Consider the following 16,526-nt stretch of genomic DNA (forward strand, 5'->3'; position numbering starts at 1 on the left):
AGTCCTTCGTCACGGTGTACACTCAGTTCCCACCGCCGAGTATCCCGTGGCTAATACGTGATCTGTCCACCCCAGGTGACACAGTGGCTTTGTCCCTGAAGAAGTTCCTGAAGCAAGACACATATGACGTGCACCTTTCTCTGTCTGACCACGGCAGCAAGGAGCAGCTGACGGTGATCAGGGCCACCGTGTGCGACTGCCACGGCCACGTGGAAAGCTGCCCCAAACCCTGGAAGGGGGGCTTTATCCTCCCCGTCCTCGGGGCTATCCTGGCTCTGCTACGTGAGTACCTGGCGCCCTCCCCTCTCTCTGAGGACAGCGGAGTTAAAATGTCTGATTCTCCCCTGAACTTCTGGGACTAAGGGGCCACCAATATTCCCCATCTGTTCCTTAAACTCTTAATTCTAGGAGCAGTATTCTGTCAGTAGGTTTTTTCGTGGGTTTTTTTTTTTTTTGGTCAGTAGGATTTCTGGAGCTTCTGGAATGTGCCAGGCTTTGGGGACACATTGGTGAGCAAACAGATGTGGCCCTGCTGTTAAGTCATCTAGAGCCCGAGCAGTGGTTCTGAAAGACCAACAGCATCAGCACTGCCAGGAATAGAGAAAGGCAAATTCTCAGCCCTCACTCCAGACCTGCTGATTCAGAAACCTTGGGATAGAGCCCAGGCATCTGTGTTTAATGAGTGCCCCTAGGGTGTTCCAGCACACGCTAGAGTTTGAGAACCACTGGTCCAGTGGGCAGACGTGTCTAGTTAAAAATAAATTTCTTTGCTCTAAAGGTAGAACCTATCACAGGTGCTTTTTCCACTTTGACTTGGTCCTTACGTAGAAGACACGTGTCAGATAAAAACGCAACAAGAAGAGCGAGCTTTAGTTAGTGTACTGTGCGCCCGGCACTGCCTCAGTCACTGGGGGACAGCACTTAGCACGAGAACTGGTCCCTGCCCTGGTGGGGGCTCACACTCCGGTGGTGGTGGCACAGGGAGCCGGCAGCAGACAGTCTGGCAGAGGAATGGGCGTTGCCATGGAGAACAGGAAAGCGGGGAGGGGGATGGAGTGGCCGGATGGGGTAGGGGGTCTGGGCAGGACAAGCCTTGCTGAGAGGGGATGTTCAGGTGAAGACCTGGGATAGATGAGGGAGCGATGAGGGTTAGGAAACGAGGTGACTGAGGTGAGGGCACGGCGGGACATCACATTGGGCCTTGCGGGCCATTGTCAGGACTTTGGGTGCAAAAGGCAGCATCAGAAGGTTCTGAGCAGAGGAGTGATGGAATTTGAAATTTTGCAAGGTTCCCCGACTCTGGGGTAGGGGAGGAGACAGGGAAATGTTTAGGAGGCTGTTGCGGTGACCAGGGGTGGGAAGGGGACTGGCAGCCCAGACCAGGACGGCAGCGTTGCGGTGGCGAGAGGGGGTCCTGTTTCAAGGTGGAGTCAGTTCAGGTTGGTCTGTGGCACAAGGGAGAGCGCCACCTGTGATGCCAGGGCTCTTGGCCTAAGCACGTGGAAGCGTGGAGGCTCCATCTCCCAGCTGGGGAGGGACAGTGGGGAGAGGGTTGTCAGTCCCGGTGGGGATGGCAGCAGGCAGCTAGGCGCACGGGCCCCGGCCTCAGTGGAGAGGAGAGGGGGTTACAGCCTCGCCCACAGGGCCGTACATCCTGGACTCCCAAGGAAGCCTAGCTCAGTCTCGTCTGGCCCGACAGAGACAGTGGTTCCATCAACAGGCACAAAAGTAACGCCATTGAGCAATGTGGTGTGTCCTCTTACATTGAGCTGCCGTGGCGACAAGGCCAGGGGGTGCCCTCTGAATTTAATATGTGGCTAACTGGGTGTAGTCAGGACAGGGAAAGCAGCCAGTCCCCTCGTGTCCAAATAGCCCGCCAGCCTTTCAGACCACGTCACTAGAAGCCAGTCCCTGTCTTAAAATTCCAACGTAGCATTTACACCTAAGTTCAAGTTAGGGCTCCATATCAAGTTGCATTATCTTGCTTAAGATTCAGTGCCACCACTGTGGGACGACAGCATTGTAGGTAGGGCAATAAAGTCAGAATACTTCTAGGAGGGTGTGATGTTGAGCTGAGACCTAAAGGGTGAGAGCCATGTATATGCCCAGAATGTGCCTGGCGAGGAAAAGTTCCTAAGTGGAAGCTGCTAGAACTTGGGGGATGGGGAAGGGGAGACACAGGCCGGGGCCAGCTCTTCAGCCTTCAGGAGGTGTTGGGGTCTCCCAGGTGCAGGCAGGTGCAGGCAGGTGCAGGTAGTGTTGAGCTCTGGCTACTGAGCAGAAGTGTCTGAGTTAGGTGGGGCTCAGAGGGCTTTGGGGGGCTTGGCCCTGTGTGTCATGTTCATACCCATCCCCCCGCTCCTCAGTGCTCCTGCTGGTGCTCCTCTTGTTGGTGAGAAAGAAGCGGAAGGTGAAGGAGCCCCTTCTACTCCCAGAAGATGACACCCGTGACAACGTCTTCTACTATGGCGAGGAAGGGGGCGGCGAAGAGGACCAGGTGGGGTATGGGTGGTCTGGGGGACGGGAGGTGGGTGCCCCCAAGGCCACTGGCAGAGACGGTTGGGTCAATCAACTAATCGCGTTAGCTGTGCTGGCCACACCCTGGCGTGGAGTCTCCATGCAGGATCGAGCCCCGATGCTCCCCTTCTGAGAGGGGGCTGGCCCATCGCTGCAGTCTCCCTGGCCCTAGGCAGGTTAACCTCGAGCCTGTGCTTAATTTGAGGAGGACAGGGAGGGTGGAAACTAGGGCTTCCCGAAACCACCAAACTCATGTCTTCTAAGACCCACCCGGGAACCGGAGCATCCACGGGTGGGGGCGGGGTGCGATGTAAGTGGTGGGGAGGGGTGTCCTTCTCAGTCCCACGCTCGCCTTCCTTTCCCTAAAGGACTACGACATCACCCAGCTCCACCGGGGGCTGGAGGCCAGGCCCGAGGTGGTTCTCCGCAACGACGTGGCGCCAACCTTCATCCCCACCCCCATGTACCGTCCTCGGCCAGCCAACCCAGACGAAATCGGCAACTTCATCATCGAGGTGAGGCGTGGCAGGCCAGCCCTGGGCACCCCTTTGTTCAAGCCTGGCACCAGCAGCACAGAGAATAAGTATGGGCTTGAGTCTCACATCTGGGTTCAAATCCTGACTCCGCCAACTGGCTGTGCAACCTCTGGCATATTTGAGTAACTTCTAGGGTTCTGTTTCTTCTTCCAGAAAACCCTAACTTGCAGAGTGCTTTAGAACAATTAGGACTAATTTATTCAACAAAAGTAGCAGTAGTTGTTAGAATACTCGAGCCAAACCTGGGTTTGAATTGTTACAGATCCGGGTGATTCCAGTAGGGAGCAAAGCTTGGGACCTCTTACAGGTCACTCCAGGGAGTAGATGAGCCAACATCTAGAACAGTGCTAGTACAGGGCTTCCCAAACCTGCCCGCACAAGGGAATCCCCTGGGGATCCCCAAAAACCACTGATGCCTCTGCCTCATCCCCAGAGGTTGTCATTTAATTGCTCTGGGTGTGGCCTGGGCTTCAGAATTTATAAAAGATTCTGCAGGTAATTTAAGTTTGAGAACTACTGACCTAGCGTGTAGCATTTATCAGGTAATGATAGCCGTGATAGCCAGGTACCGTTCTAATAAGTGCTTTACATGTATTTGCATATGTTTACATATTCCTGTCAAACTATATGAAGCGTCCCTGTTTTACAGACAAGGAGACAGAGGCATAGAAGAGTTAAGAGACTCACTCAAGGTCACAAAACTAGCACGTGGGGTCTGAGCTCTGGCTCTCAGCCTGTCCCGTCGCAGAGCCCTTGCCCTTGGCCACTGGCCTCTTCACTGAGCACTTGCTACGTTGCTGGTCCCTGCGCTAAGTACTCCGTGCAGATTGTTTCATTTCAACTTTCAAAACCTTAAAGGAGGCCGGGCGCGGTGGCTCACGCCTGTAATCCTAGCACTCTGGGAGGCCGAGGCGGGCGGATTGCTCAAGGTCAGGAGTTCGAGACCAGCCTGAGCAAGAGCGAGACCCCGTCTCTACTATAAAATATAGAAAGAAATTAATTGGCCAACTAATATATATAGAAAAAATTAGCCAGGCATGGTGGCGCATGCCTGTAGTCCCAGCTACTTGGGAGGCTGAGGCAGGAGGATTGCTTGAGCCCAGGAGTTGGAGGTTGCAACAAAGTGAGACTCTGTCTCAAAAAAAAAAACCTTAAAGGAGGGGAGGTGGCGTCACAGACGAGGACACAGAGGCCCGAGGCTGGGAAGAGTTGAGACCTCGCCACTCCTAACCCCGTTCTGTCCCGCAGAACCTGAAGGCGGCGAACACGGACCCCACGGCGCCGCCCTACGACTCCCTGCTCGTGTTCGACTATGAGGGCAGCGGCTCGGACGCCGCCTCGCTCAGCTCCCTCACCTCCTCCGCCTCGGACCAGGACCAGGACTACGACTACCTGAGTGAGTGGGGCAGCCGCTTCAAGAAGCTGGCGGACATGTACGGCGGTGGCGAGGACAACTAGGCCGCCCGCCCACCTGCCTCGGGGCAGGGGACCAAACTTCAGGCCACAGCGGCATCTCCGAGGGGGTCTCCGTCCCCCCACCCGTCAGCCAAGGCCTTTGGAGCTTGTCGGGAAGTGGCTCTAGCGACTCGGAGGGGAGAGGCTGTGGGTCTCGGAGGGGCTGGTTTCCGAGCCTTTCACAGTGCACGGTGTGGGCAGCCTACGCTGGGACCTCCCGTCTGGGTCAGGGTCGCCCCAGGCGCCGTTTCCGGGAGTCTCTCTTCTGCCACCAAATGCTCAGCCCCGTGGCCTGGGCCTGGGCCTGCTCTGACCCGGGCTGACCTCGTCTCTGGAATGGACCCTTCTCCTTAGAAAGAGGCCACCTCTTAGTACAACATGAATATTTCCAATGCTGATTTCAAAGAGTTAGAGGCGGGTCACCCGCTCCGCCATCGCTCTGATTTCCAGGCCCCGAGACCCCCTACTCGGATGGATCACTACGTTTTTTATACTGAGCGTGTTTAGGTTGTCCTTTTTCATTTTCCCCATCGTGTGCTATAGATGAAGGGTGATGACAATCGTGTAAATGTACCGGAACTTTTTTATTAAAGGAACTTTTCCCAGAGGTGCCAGAGGAGTAAACTCTTTTTTTAAAGCTTTAGGCTGGGCATGGTGGCTCACACCTATAATCCTAGCACTCCGGGAGGCCGAGGCAGGAGGATCACTCAAGGTCAGGTGTTCAAGAGCAGCCTGAGCAAGAGCGAGATCCTGTGTCTACCAAAAATAAAAAAAAAATTAGCTGGACAACTAAAAATATATAGAAAAAATTAGCCAGGCATGGTGGCACATGCCTGTAGTCCCAGATACCCAGAAGGCTGAGGCAGCAGGATTGCTTGAGCCCAGGAGTTTGAGGTTGCTGTGAGCTAGGCTGACGCCACAGCACTCACTCTAGCCTGGGCAACAGAGTGAGACTCTGTCTTAAAAAAAAAAAAAAAAAAAAACTTGATTGGCATCTAATTCATATACCATACCATTCATCTATTTAAAGTGTGCAATTCAATGGTTTTTAGAATTTCCAGAGTTGTGAAAAGGGAGGAGGCTCTCTTAACTCTGCTGGCTTCACCCCAGCATCCTCCAGATGGTAGAGAAAGTGCAGGATTAGCTTCCAGGCCCCGGTTTACTGGGGAAAACTTCCGCCCTCCTCCCTGCAAAGTCAGAGCTGCCCTCCTGTGTGAAAGAACCGTTAACCTCCTCACCCTCGGGCTGAGCCCCACCGGAGCCCAGGTGAGGTCTCTCCCGCAACAGTGGCTGCTCCCTCTCCGCAGTGCCGTATGTGACACCTGGTCATCAAAATCAAGCAAAACAGAAAATTAGAGAACCCAACCAGGATCTCAGCGACATCGGGACATTCCTGACAATGCGAGGGCACGAATGCAGAAATAAGGATGAAGTGGCAGCAGCGCTAGAACAATTCCATTAGTGTCTATAGGCAGGGCGTGGTGGCTCTGGTCTGTAACCCCAGCACTTCGGGAGGCAGGAGGATTGCTCAAGGCCAGGAGTTCAAGACCATTTGTATCTTTGCTAATGTGAAGTGCAAGACTTTCTTTGCAATTAATCAAAAGAAAAGAATCTGAAGTGAAGCAGAAGGAACCGCTGCCACGGAAATAAATGTTTACTCCCCACAAGAGTGTCTCATTCTGCAAGGCCCTGGAGCTCCCAGACAGACCCTGCGCCCAGAGCATCGCTTGCTGACTCAGACTCGGGGCGGGGCCCTGCGGGGCCTCAGCAAGCCCTCAGCGTGGTTGTCATGCCCACTCCAGTTTGCTGCCCAGGCTGAAGGATGAAGCTGAGGGTGCCCTGAACCCTCAGACCCTGGAGATGGGGAAATCAAAAGCGAATGAAGGCCGGGCGTGGTGGCTCAAGCCTGTAATCCTAGCACTCTGGGAGGCTGAGGCGGGCGGATTGCTCAAGGTCAGGAGTTCAAAACCAGCTTGAGCAAGACCCCGTCTCTACTAAAAATAGAAAGAAATTAATTGGACAACTAAAAATATATATACAAAAAATTAGCCGGGCATGGTGGCACATGCCTGTAGTCCCAGCTCCTCAGGAGGCTGAGGCAGGAGGATTGCTTGATCCCAGGAGTTTGAGGTTGCTGTGAGCTAGGCTGACGCCACAGCACTCACTCTAGCCTGGGCAATAAAGTGAGACTCTGTCTCAAAAAAAAAAAAAGGGAATGAAGTAGGATAAGAAAACTCACCTGTCCTTGGTCCCCAGCACCCTTGGACCAAAGCCACCTTCTGCCACTCCCACCTCCTGCCACTGAGTTGCAGCCTGGGTTTCCTGCTAGTTTCGCTGATAACAGAGCTGTGGGAGGATTAGGTGTCTCTGCCAGTAGACACCTGCTGCCCCTCATCTTCTTCCTCTTCCCCCCTGAGAAATCTGAGTAAAGCAGGAAACCCCATCTTCGGCTGAGGCTAATAATAAAAGCAAACAACTCCTGCTCAGATTGGCTTTCCCCTGAGATTTTTGGAGGAAAAGCAGCCTTTCCTGGCCTAGCCTGGCCTCTGTTGATGGATCTAGACTCCCCTGGCAGTGGAACCAGTCACCAGCCTCTTAAGTAGCTTGGAAAGAAGGGCCTGGGCTCTGTGATGGGGACCGTGTTAAGTCACTCTCTCGCCCTGGGCCTGCTTCTCATCTGCACGTAGAATCTTGGGACTCTGGTCTTCAGGGCCTGTAACAAGAAGTCAGAATATTTGCAGTGAGAAGTCACCAGTGCTGACCAGTCACAGTGGCTGTGACACTGCCCATAAACAAGCCATGTGGCCTAACGTACTAACTAGGACCCCCTGAATGCGTGACTTGCTAACCCTTCACGTGCAGCGCTTCAACAGCTGGGTGTGCCTCCTCCCAGTGTTTTTAGCCTCATGCATTACACACTTTGCATTAAACCTTTCCATAAGAGGGCATATGGGACTGCCTTATTGTCCCCAGGGCATGCAACTTGGACGTGTTGTCATTTTACTCTCACCACCATCCATGGACATCAGTAATTCTATTTTTTTGCCCTTAATGTCGAACACCCTGGAATATCCACCTTTGCAGAAGCTTCAAAGCCAGTTCCCCAATCTGCTGGGGGTGCAAGAGGGGGAGCATGGTCCCGGTCGAAGTCATGGCTGCCTTGAGTGGAGGGGTCAGTTTTGGATGACTGGTTGGTCCTCAAAGGATCCCTCAAGCTCATTCTACTAAGTGATCTTTTTTTCTCAGACTTTTAAAAGTCAAAGTCCCAGAACCCAAGTCCAACAGAAAAGCTAATAACAATGGAGCTTTGCTGGAAGAAGGGGGTGGGGGTACCCAGAGATTCTCTCTAGCCTCAGCCTCCCAGTGTGTCTCCTTATGGACCCCAAATGCGGGGAAGCTTGAAAATTGCCCCAATCCAGCCCTGTCATTTTACAGATGGAAAGTGACAGGCTGGAAAGAGAGCACTCCCTCGGTCCCCTGCAGTGGGGACAGAGATGGTTCAGCGCCCAGGCCTCACCTCACACCATGCCTTTTCCTTTGTCACTAACCCCAAAGCCCTTTTCTCCTCCCGAAGGGCTGTAGATAGGACCTGTCTACCCAGATGGGCTTTGCCCAGGCCTTCACGAGGCCTAAGGACCTTGGGTCCTTCTCACTCCTGGAAGGTAGGTGAGGAGCGGAGGCCCTGAATTGCCAGCCCCTGTGCCAGGCATGGTACCAGACATGGATATCCTCACCCACCCCAGGCCCCCAAAGGGACACAGGGAGGAAGCCCAGCCAGGGAACTGCTAGGGAGTGGCCGGCCAGGGAGGGGCCCTGAGTTCAGCCGGGCAGTGAGCCTGCCATTGAAAGGGTGGGGGCTGTCACCCTGGGAAGCCCCTGTCACAGCCCACACCGTGTGTGCAGTGCCAGGTTCACTGGGAAATTCCACGGGCCCAACTCCCTTCAGATTAAGGCAGAACCTATCTCCTGCCTCCCACCAAAATAATCCAGCAAGGAGGTGTGGGGCAGGGCACAAGTTCAAGTCCTGGCACTTCCAGACATGAGGCCTTGGACAAGTCACTTAAACTCTCTGTGCCTCAGTCTTCTCTGTAAAATATGGGAGCAATATGGAACGTGCTCAGAAGGGTATGCCTGTCTACAAGCACTACAAGCATTATGGTTGTCATTACTGCGATTGTGGTGGCTGAAGGGCTGGCAGGGCCAGCTATGGCTCCTTTGCCTGTACATTCACACCCTGGGCGGAGACTGCACTGCCCCGCACGAGGAATTTCTGGAGATTCCCAGACTTCTGCGAGCATCCTTGGTCAGGGTGGTTGTGGTTTCCCCAAAGGTCCAGCAGAGGGCGCCATTCACCCGAACTGCAGCTACCGCCAGTGTGCCTCCTGGGATGGGACAGTCGCACTAGCTGCCACGTGCCCTGTAAGGAACCATGGTGGTGGTGGCAGCAGTAGCAGCCATCAGATGTTTATTGCACTATGACTGGCCATGCCTGTCACATACGTGGAGGCAGTCACCACCATAGGGGGAGAGTTTTATGGTTCTCTCTCTCTCTTTTTTTTTTTTTTGAGACAGAGTCTCACTTTGTTGCTCAGGCTAGAGTGCCATGGCGTCAGCCTAGCTCACAGCAACCTCAATCTCCTGGACTCAATCGATCCTCCTGCCTCAGCCTCCCAAGTAGCTGGGACTACAGGCATGCGCCACCATGCCCGGCTAATTTATATATATATATATATATTTTTTTTTTTTTTAAGTTCTATTTATAGTAGAGATGGGGTCTCGCTCAGGCTGGTTTCAAACTCCTGACCTTGAGCAATCCGCCCACCTCAGCCTCCCAGAGTGCTAGGATTACAGTATGGTTCTCTTTTTAAAGCACATTGAGAGTCAGATTAATGGCCATATATAGCCAGGAAGCAACAGAGACAGTTTTGGGATCTAGGTCTCTTTGATTCCCAAGTACGGGCTCTTTGTACTATTAGAATAAAACCCTCCAGCTCGGGTGGGGCCTGGCAGGCAGGCGGTAGGGACGCCTTCAGGTGTTACTTACAGCCCTCCCCAGGGCAGAAGGGGCCCCCCCCCATCCTGAGCCTCTGTGACCCAGACACAGAAAAGCCACAGCATTCCCAGCCACTTCTGGGGTCCCCTTAAATATATGGCCACCACCCTGGGGCTTTTATTCACTTGTTGAACAACTATTTAATGAGCACGAGTTCTATGCTAGGTGCTGTTTTAGGTGCTAGGGAGACAGAAATGCAAAAAAAAAAAAACACACAAAAATCCCAGCCCTAACTTATGGGGCCTTTGGGCAAAAATATGTGTAGGGCCCACATATTCTGTGTGTTAAGGTCATAAACTGTTAAATAAAAGATATTCTATGGGCACAGTGGCTCGCACCTGTAATCCCAGCACTTTAGAAGGCAAGGTGCAAGGATCACTTGAGACCAGGAGTTCGAGACCAGCCTGGGCTGCACCTGGGCGGTGCTGGCTGCCCTCAGGACAGACCTGGGGAGGGCAGAGAATGGTCTAGAGGGCAGGCAGGAGGGACAGGTTTCCTTAGCCCCATGGGGAGAGGCAGAAGGGCAGGGCAGAGGCCCTTCCTGCCCAGTCAAAGGGAGAGGTCCTCACCAGGAGGCGGACCTTAAATGAGACGAAGCAGTAAAGCAGATGGTAGAGTATTGGGTGCGTCTATGGAGGAGAACAGTGCTGGGCTGGGGGCTCAGTCCTAGTAGCCGAGGGAGGCTTGGATGAGAAGGCGGCATTTGAGCAGAGACTGGAGGGTATCGGTGAGCGAGTGTGCAGGTACCACGCCTAGGTACAAGGAACAGCAAGTGCAAAGGCCTCGAGGGAGAAGGGAGCCCTTTGGCCTGGTCCCCAGGGTCCCCAGGGAGGCCAGCCTGGCTGCAGCACAGTGAGGGAGTGAGCGCAGTTGGAGGTGAGGTCGGCTAGGTGAGGACTGGGGCCCAGGTGCCCACCCGGGGCTGGAGGCCAAGTTCAGGGCAAGGCCCAGTCCCGCAGTCCTGGGAAAAGGCCTGACTCAGCTGCTTGGGGGCTGGCGAAACCTGATTCTTCCTCTGCGGCATCGCAGTCACCGAGGAGGACCGAGCAGGCCTGCCTGGGCCTGCCGCTGCGGCAGAGCTGGTGGCAGGACCTGCAAGATTCCTCTCTTGGGGGCCGGGGACTGGCCTGGGAGCCTGTCAGAGAGGACCCCCCCTGTATGGCAGAGCAGAGCCCTGGTTAAGAGCATAGCCCCTGGAGGTCACAGACAAGGGGTGACTCGCCAGCATGACCTCTCTAACAGGCTACAGGAGGCCCTGCGGGTGCTGCAGAGGTTCTCAGCGTCCAGCGCTGGCCCTGACATGCGGTTCAGGTTCAGTCAGCGGTCACTGCCAGAGTTATTGTTGTGGCTTTCATTCGGCCCCCAAGTGAGGGGGGCAGGGGCGCCTCCCGTCCCCTCAGCTGCCCCAGCATTCCCTGTGCCCACTGCCCAGCAAGCGGCAGGGGTGTGGCGGGTGTGGGGGGAATCTGAGAGGGTGGGTGGGTCAGGAATGCCTGGCTCCGGTCCAGCCATGCCTGTCCCTGCTGCCTTCCAGTAACCCAGGGCCGGCTGCTGACGGGGCAGGGCAGGAGAGGCCACTGTGTGTTACCCCGGCAACCTGACCGACGACCAAGGCACCCCCGGAACACGAGGCTAACTAATCACAAGAATAATAATTCTTAGAGTGTCCGTGAATTAAGCCCTTTCCACGTGCCTGGCAATATGCTAAAGTTTCACTCCAAGTCAAAACCAAATTTCCTTGGGGCCTCCTGCCCTGTGGATGTCTCTCGCCCTCCTCACCTACTTCAGGTAGCACCCAAATACCAGCTGCTCAAGACGCCATCTCTTCCTAGCACTCTGGGAGGCCGAGGTGGGTGGATCGCTTGAGGTTAGGAGTTCGAAACCAGCCTGAGCAAGAGCGAGACCCCATATCTACCAAAAATAGAAAGAAATTAATTGACCAACTAAAAATATATGTACAGGCCGGGTGCGGTGGCTCACGCCTGTAATCCTAGCACTCTGGGAGGCCAAGGCGGGCGGATTGCTTGAGGTCAGGAGTTCAAAACCAGCCTGAGCAAGAGGGAGACCCCGTCTCTACTATAAATAGAAAGAAATTAATTGGCCAACTGATATATATATAGAAAATTAGCTGGGCATGGTGGTGCATGCCTGTAGTCCCAGCTACTCGGGAGGCTGAGGCAGAAGGATTACTTGAGCCCAGGAGTTTGAGGTTGCTATGAGCTAGGCTGATGCCACGACACTCACTCTAGCCTGGGCAACAAAGCAAGACTCTGTCTCAAAAAAAAAAAAAGATTATATTAGGATGAATATGATTGACTCCATTTTAGAGATGAGCAGTTTGAGGCTTAGAAAGTTCAAGACTTCTTCAAATCTTCTTCAAATCTGTGAGCTAGGCTGACGCCACAGCACTCACTATAGCCTGGGCAACAAACGAGACTCTGTCTCCAAAAAAAATATATATATATATATGTACAAAAAATTAGCTGGGCATGGTGGTGCATGCCTGTAGTCCCATCTCTGATTGCCCACCTTAGAATTGCACCTTATTTTTTCTACTTCTCACCAGACTGTACTTTCTTTTTTTTTTTTTTTTTTTTGAGACAGAGTCTCGCTTTGTTGCCCAGGCTAGAGTGAGTGCCGTGGCGTCAGCCTAGCTCACAGCAACCTCAAACTCCTGGGCTCGAGCGATCATTCTGTCTCAGCCTCCCGAGTAGCTGGGACTACAGGCATGTGCCACCATGCCCGGCTAATTTTTTATATATATATCAGTTGGCCAATTAGTTTCTTTCTATTTATAGTAGAGACGGGGTCTCGCTCTTGCTCAGGCTGGTTTTGAACTCCTGACCTTGAGCAATCCGCCTGCCTCGGCCTCCCAGAGAGCTAGGATTACAGGCGTGAGCCACCGCGCCCGGCCCAGACTGTACTTTCTATTTTAGTTTGTCCTGCTCGGCGCCTTTCCTCCTCTCTCTGAATATAAACCCTGTGAAGGCAGAGGTTTTGTCTGTTTTCTGCACCGCTGTCTCCCCACCTCATAGAGTGGTGCCCGGCACATAGTAGGTGCTCAATAAATATTTATCCAATAAAGGTGCTTTACCACCTTCCAAAGCAGATTCCATTTTGGACCTGAGGAAACCGAGGCCCCAGGAGGTAAAGTAAAGTTACCCGAGGTCATACACAGATGGTAAGCAGCAGAGCTGAGACAATCAAGGGACACCATGTGACATCTCATTTAACCCTGGCAGCAGCTGTCAGCGTCATTTGGATTATTTATTTTACAGAGGGGCAAACTGAAGCCGGTGGGAGCTGAAGTCCGTGTTGTCTGTCCTGGCCAGGCCACAGGGCCACAGTTTCCTAGAAGGTGGGCTCCGTCCCAGGGGGCGGGATGTGAGATCATTTTAGGTGATACATGAGCAAGGTTTTAATATACTAAATGGCACTGAATCCCACAGAGAAAAAGGCTATTCCCTTTTCAATTTTCTTTCAGTCCTGCTTGCATTGAGGAAAGAGTCCTTTTTCTGCACTTAGCAAGTCTGAGTCTTTAATAACTTTCATTCTTTGTTTTAACCAGAGAAAGAAGGCTTAGAACTGGAAGACATTGTTATGTCGTGATCGTATTTTTACTTTGTAGTGATAGCAAATGATGCAGGTTTTTCATTTATAAGTTGCTAATGTTTTTTTATTTAAAATAAATTTCTTGGCCGGGCGCGGTGGCTCACGCCTGTAATCCTAGCTCTCTGGGAGGCCGAGGCGGGCGGATTGCTCGAGGTCAGGAGTTCGAAACCAGCCTGAGCAAGAGCGAGACCCCGTCTCTACTATAAATAGAAAGAAACTAATTGGCCAACTAATATATATAGAAAAAATTAGCCGGGCATGGTGGCTCATGCCTGTAGTCCCAGCTACTTGGGAGGCTGAGGCAGGAGGATCGCTTGAGCCCAGGAGTTTGAGGTTGCTGTGAGCTAGGCTGACGCCACGGCACTCACTCTAGCCTGGGCAACAAAGCGAGACTCTGTCTCAAAAAAAAAAAAAAAAAAAAAAAAAAAAAAATTTCTTGCAGCTGGGCAGAGCGGCTCACACCTGTAATCCTAGCACTCTGGGAGGCTGAGGCAGGAGGATTGCTTGAGCTCAGGAGTTCAAGACCAGCCTGAGCAAGAGTGAGCCCCATCTATACTAAAAATAGAAAAACAATTAGCCAGGCGTGATGGTGCACACCTGTAGTCCCAGTTGCTTGGGCGGCTGAGGCAGGAGGATCCCTTGAGCCCAGGAGTTTGAGGTTGCTGTGAGCTAGGCTCATGCCAGGGCACTCTACCCAGGGTGACAGAGCAAGATTCTGCCACCATGCCTGGCTAATTTTTCTATTTTTGGTAGAGATGGGGGTCTTGCTCTTGCTCAGGCTGGTTTCGAACTCCTGGCCTCAAGAAATCCTCCTGCCTCAGTCTCCCAGAGTGCTAAGAATACAGGCATTGAACCACTGGCAAGGTCCCTTAATTTACTTAATTATTAAATTTAAATCTAGATAGCCACATGTGGCTAGTGGCCACCCTATTAGACAACATAAGTCTAGAAGAATAGGAGAGAAAGTCACGAGAGTGGTTAAGGGTTGGGGAGAGCCCTCCAGCTTCTGTGCGGAGAATGGATCTGAGAGGGGCCGGGGGAGAGGGAGTCCCGACCTGTCTGGCACAGGCAAGAGGCAGAGACAAGCCGGGAAGATGAGCTTCCGGGGGCAGCGGAGGGACTGGCCACACTGGCGGGCAGGGCTGCAGATTTCCACGCAGGCACTGTGACATTTCAGAGGGATGATCCTTTGGGCTAGGGCTGTCCTGTGCACTGCAGGGTGTTTAGCAGCCTCCCTGGCCTCTACTCACTGATGCCAATAGCACCCCAGTGTTGACACCAGCCCAGTGGTGACAATCACAAATGTCTCTGCCCATTGCCAAATGTCCCCAGGGAGCAAAATTGCCCCAGGTCGAGAAGCACTCTGCTGGGGTGACCAACCCCGGACTAGCCGACGGGAAGCCAGGACAGCCCTATTCTTAACGGGGCAAGAGAGGAAATGGCATTTGGGACCCCAGGGAGGGCTGGAGGCCTGGAGGAGGGTCCACACGACAAAGTGCAGGACAGGATGTGGCACTGCCACACAGCCTGGCAGGGAGGGAACTGGGGGACTGATGCTCCCATAGCCCCTTCTTCCTGCCAGCCAAATCCAGACACAGGGGAGCCAGGGCTGCCCCTGGGCGGGAGCAGGGAGAGGGGGAGGACGGTGGGTCGGGGAGGAAGTGGCTGGATTCCCGGCTATTTGGGAGGATTCCCTGGCTGAGCAGACGTGGGCAGTGAGGGAGGAAGAAGTCAGCGACAATGTTGTTCAGGTGTCCGGCCCAGGCGACTGGGCTGATGATAGTGCCATTTGCTGAAACGAAGGAGACAGGTCGGAGAAGGGCAGTGCCAGGTTCTGAGCACTTTGGACACGTGGAGGTGCCTGCGGGACTCGGAGGTGGAGCCGCAGCAAGGTTACACCCAGGTGTGGCTGCCGGAGACGGGTCTGGGCTGCACCCGGGCCGGGGACCGCACTGGTGCCAGCTTCCCACAGCCTCTGCCCCGCCGCCCACTGCTGGGGCAGGAGAGGGAAGCTGGCAGCAGCCAGCGAGGAAGGAAGAGGAAGAACAAAGGAGAAGTGGTGGCCCCACAGGGAACTCACATCCTGAATTGCATCTTCCTCACCTCCTCCTCCTCCTCCTCCCCTGGGGGTTTCCCAGGAAGAGAAGTAAAAGCCAGGGGGCAGGCCTCAGTGGAGGGCACTGAGGGGCAGAGAGCAGGGGGCCCTGCTGTGTCAGCGCCTGGGCACCAGATGGTGGGGACCCAGAAGTGACGGAGCTCGGTGACGGACTGGGGGTGCCACTGGGCCAGCCCTGCGTGGAAATTCCGAGAGAGCACCCTCCACCCTGCGCCATCCCGTGAAGCAAGGAGTCCACGGAGGTTTCAACAATTGCATCGTCCATAAAGCTAGAATAATAATAACAACAATCATAACAGCCCTTGTCTTAAGAGCCTTCTAAGTGCCTGGAAGTCTGCTGGGCACTTTCTTTTTTTCTTTTTCTTTCTTTCTTTTCTTTTCTTTCTTTTTTTTTTTTTTGAGACAGAGTCTAACTCTGTTGCCCACGCTAGAGTGCCGTGGCGTCAGCCTAGCTCATAGCAACCTCCAACTCCTGGGCTCAAGCGATCCTCCTGCCTCAGCCTCCCGAGTAGCTGGGACTACAGGCATGCGCCTCCATGCCCGGCTAGTTTTTTCCATATATTTTTAGTTGGCCAATTAATTTCTTTCTATTTTCAGTAGAGACTGGGGTCTCGCTCTTGCTCAGGCTGGTTCCGAACTCCTGACCTCGAGCAATCCGCCCGCCTCAGCCTCCCAAAGTGCTAGGATGACAGGCGTGAGCCACCATGCCCAGCCTGGACACTTTCTTTCATTTGACTCCAGTCGGGTGGCCAGAGCCACCTGATCTCTCCGAGGTGTGGATCCACTAACATTTCTCTGTGCCAACGGGAAGGAGGTGATGAGACCCATTTGACAGGCCAGGCAACTGAGGCTGAGAGCAGCGAGGACCTTGGCTGAGAGTCAAACTCTGGATCTGTCAGTTGCAAGGTTCTCAAGCAGCCCCTCTGGCCCAGGGCAGCACCCGCCTGTCTCTAGCCAATCTCCCCTCCTCCTCCTCCTCCTGTGACCTCCCCTCCTTCCACCCCCCTTACCCTCCCTCTCCGTCTGTAGAAATGAAGTCAAGATTGTTTTCAGTGGGGGGGCTGGGGAGGGGAGGCAGGGGGAAAAATTTTAAAAAGAAAAGAAAAAAATAGATTGTTTTCAGTGGATCACACTTTATGACCCATGAAAAACATTTGAAATGCTGACCTATCCCATGCATTGTTTCCACTAAGGAAAAACTATAAAATTAAATCACTTTCACTTTTATATGTCTTTC

The 16,526-nt window shown here is 53.6% G+C and overlaps 2 protein-coding genes across 2 annotated transcripts in view; one reads left to right on the forward strand and one right to left on the reverse strand.

Moving 5' to 3' along the window:
* The window catches only part of SLC7A6OS (solute carrier family 7 member 6 opposite strand), a 319,699-nt gene extending 316,721 nt beyond the window's left edge, over positions 1 to 2,978 (reverse strand). Inside the window, exon 1 of the mRNA XM_012742364.3 lies at positions 2,974 to 2,978. The gene's annotated coding sequence lies outside the window, so the exon portion shown is untranslated. The remainder of the gene's footprint in view (positions 1 to 2,973) is intronic.
* The window catches only part of CDH3 (cadherin 3), a 42,533-nt gene extending 37,415 nt beyond the window's left edge, over positions 1 to 5,118 (forward strand). The window contains exons 13-16 of the mRNA XM_020282516.2: positions 76 to 282; positions 2,367 to 2,497; positions 2,886 to 3,032; positions 4,302 to 5,118. Coding sequence (XP_020138105.2) covers positions 76 to 282; positions 2,367 to 2,497; positions 2,886 to 3,032; positions 4,302 to 4,511 — 695 coding nt within the window. The 3' untranslated portion in view covers positions 4,512 to 5,118. The remainder of the gene's footprint in view (positions 1 to 75; positions 283 to 2,366; positions 2,498 to 2,885; positions 3,033 to 4,301) is intronic.
* The last annotated feature ends 11,408 nt before the right edge of the window (positions 5,119 to 16,526 follow it).

Source organism: Microcebus murinus, chromosome 20, assembly GCF_040939455.1.
Source record: "Microcebus murinus isolate Inina chromosome 20, M.murinus_Inina_mat1.0, whole genome shotgun sequence".
NCBI lineage: Eukaryota > Metazoa > Chordata > Mammalia > Primates > Cheirogaleidae > Microcebus > Microcebus murinus.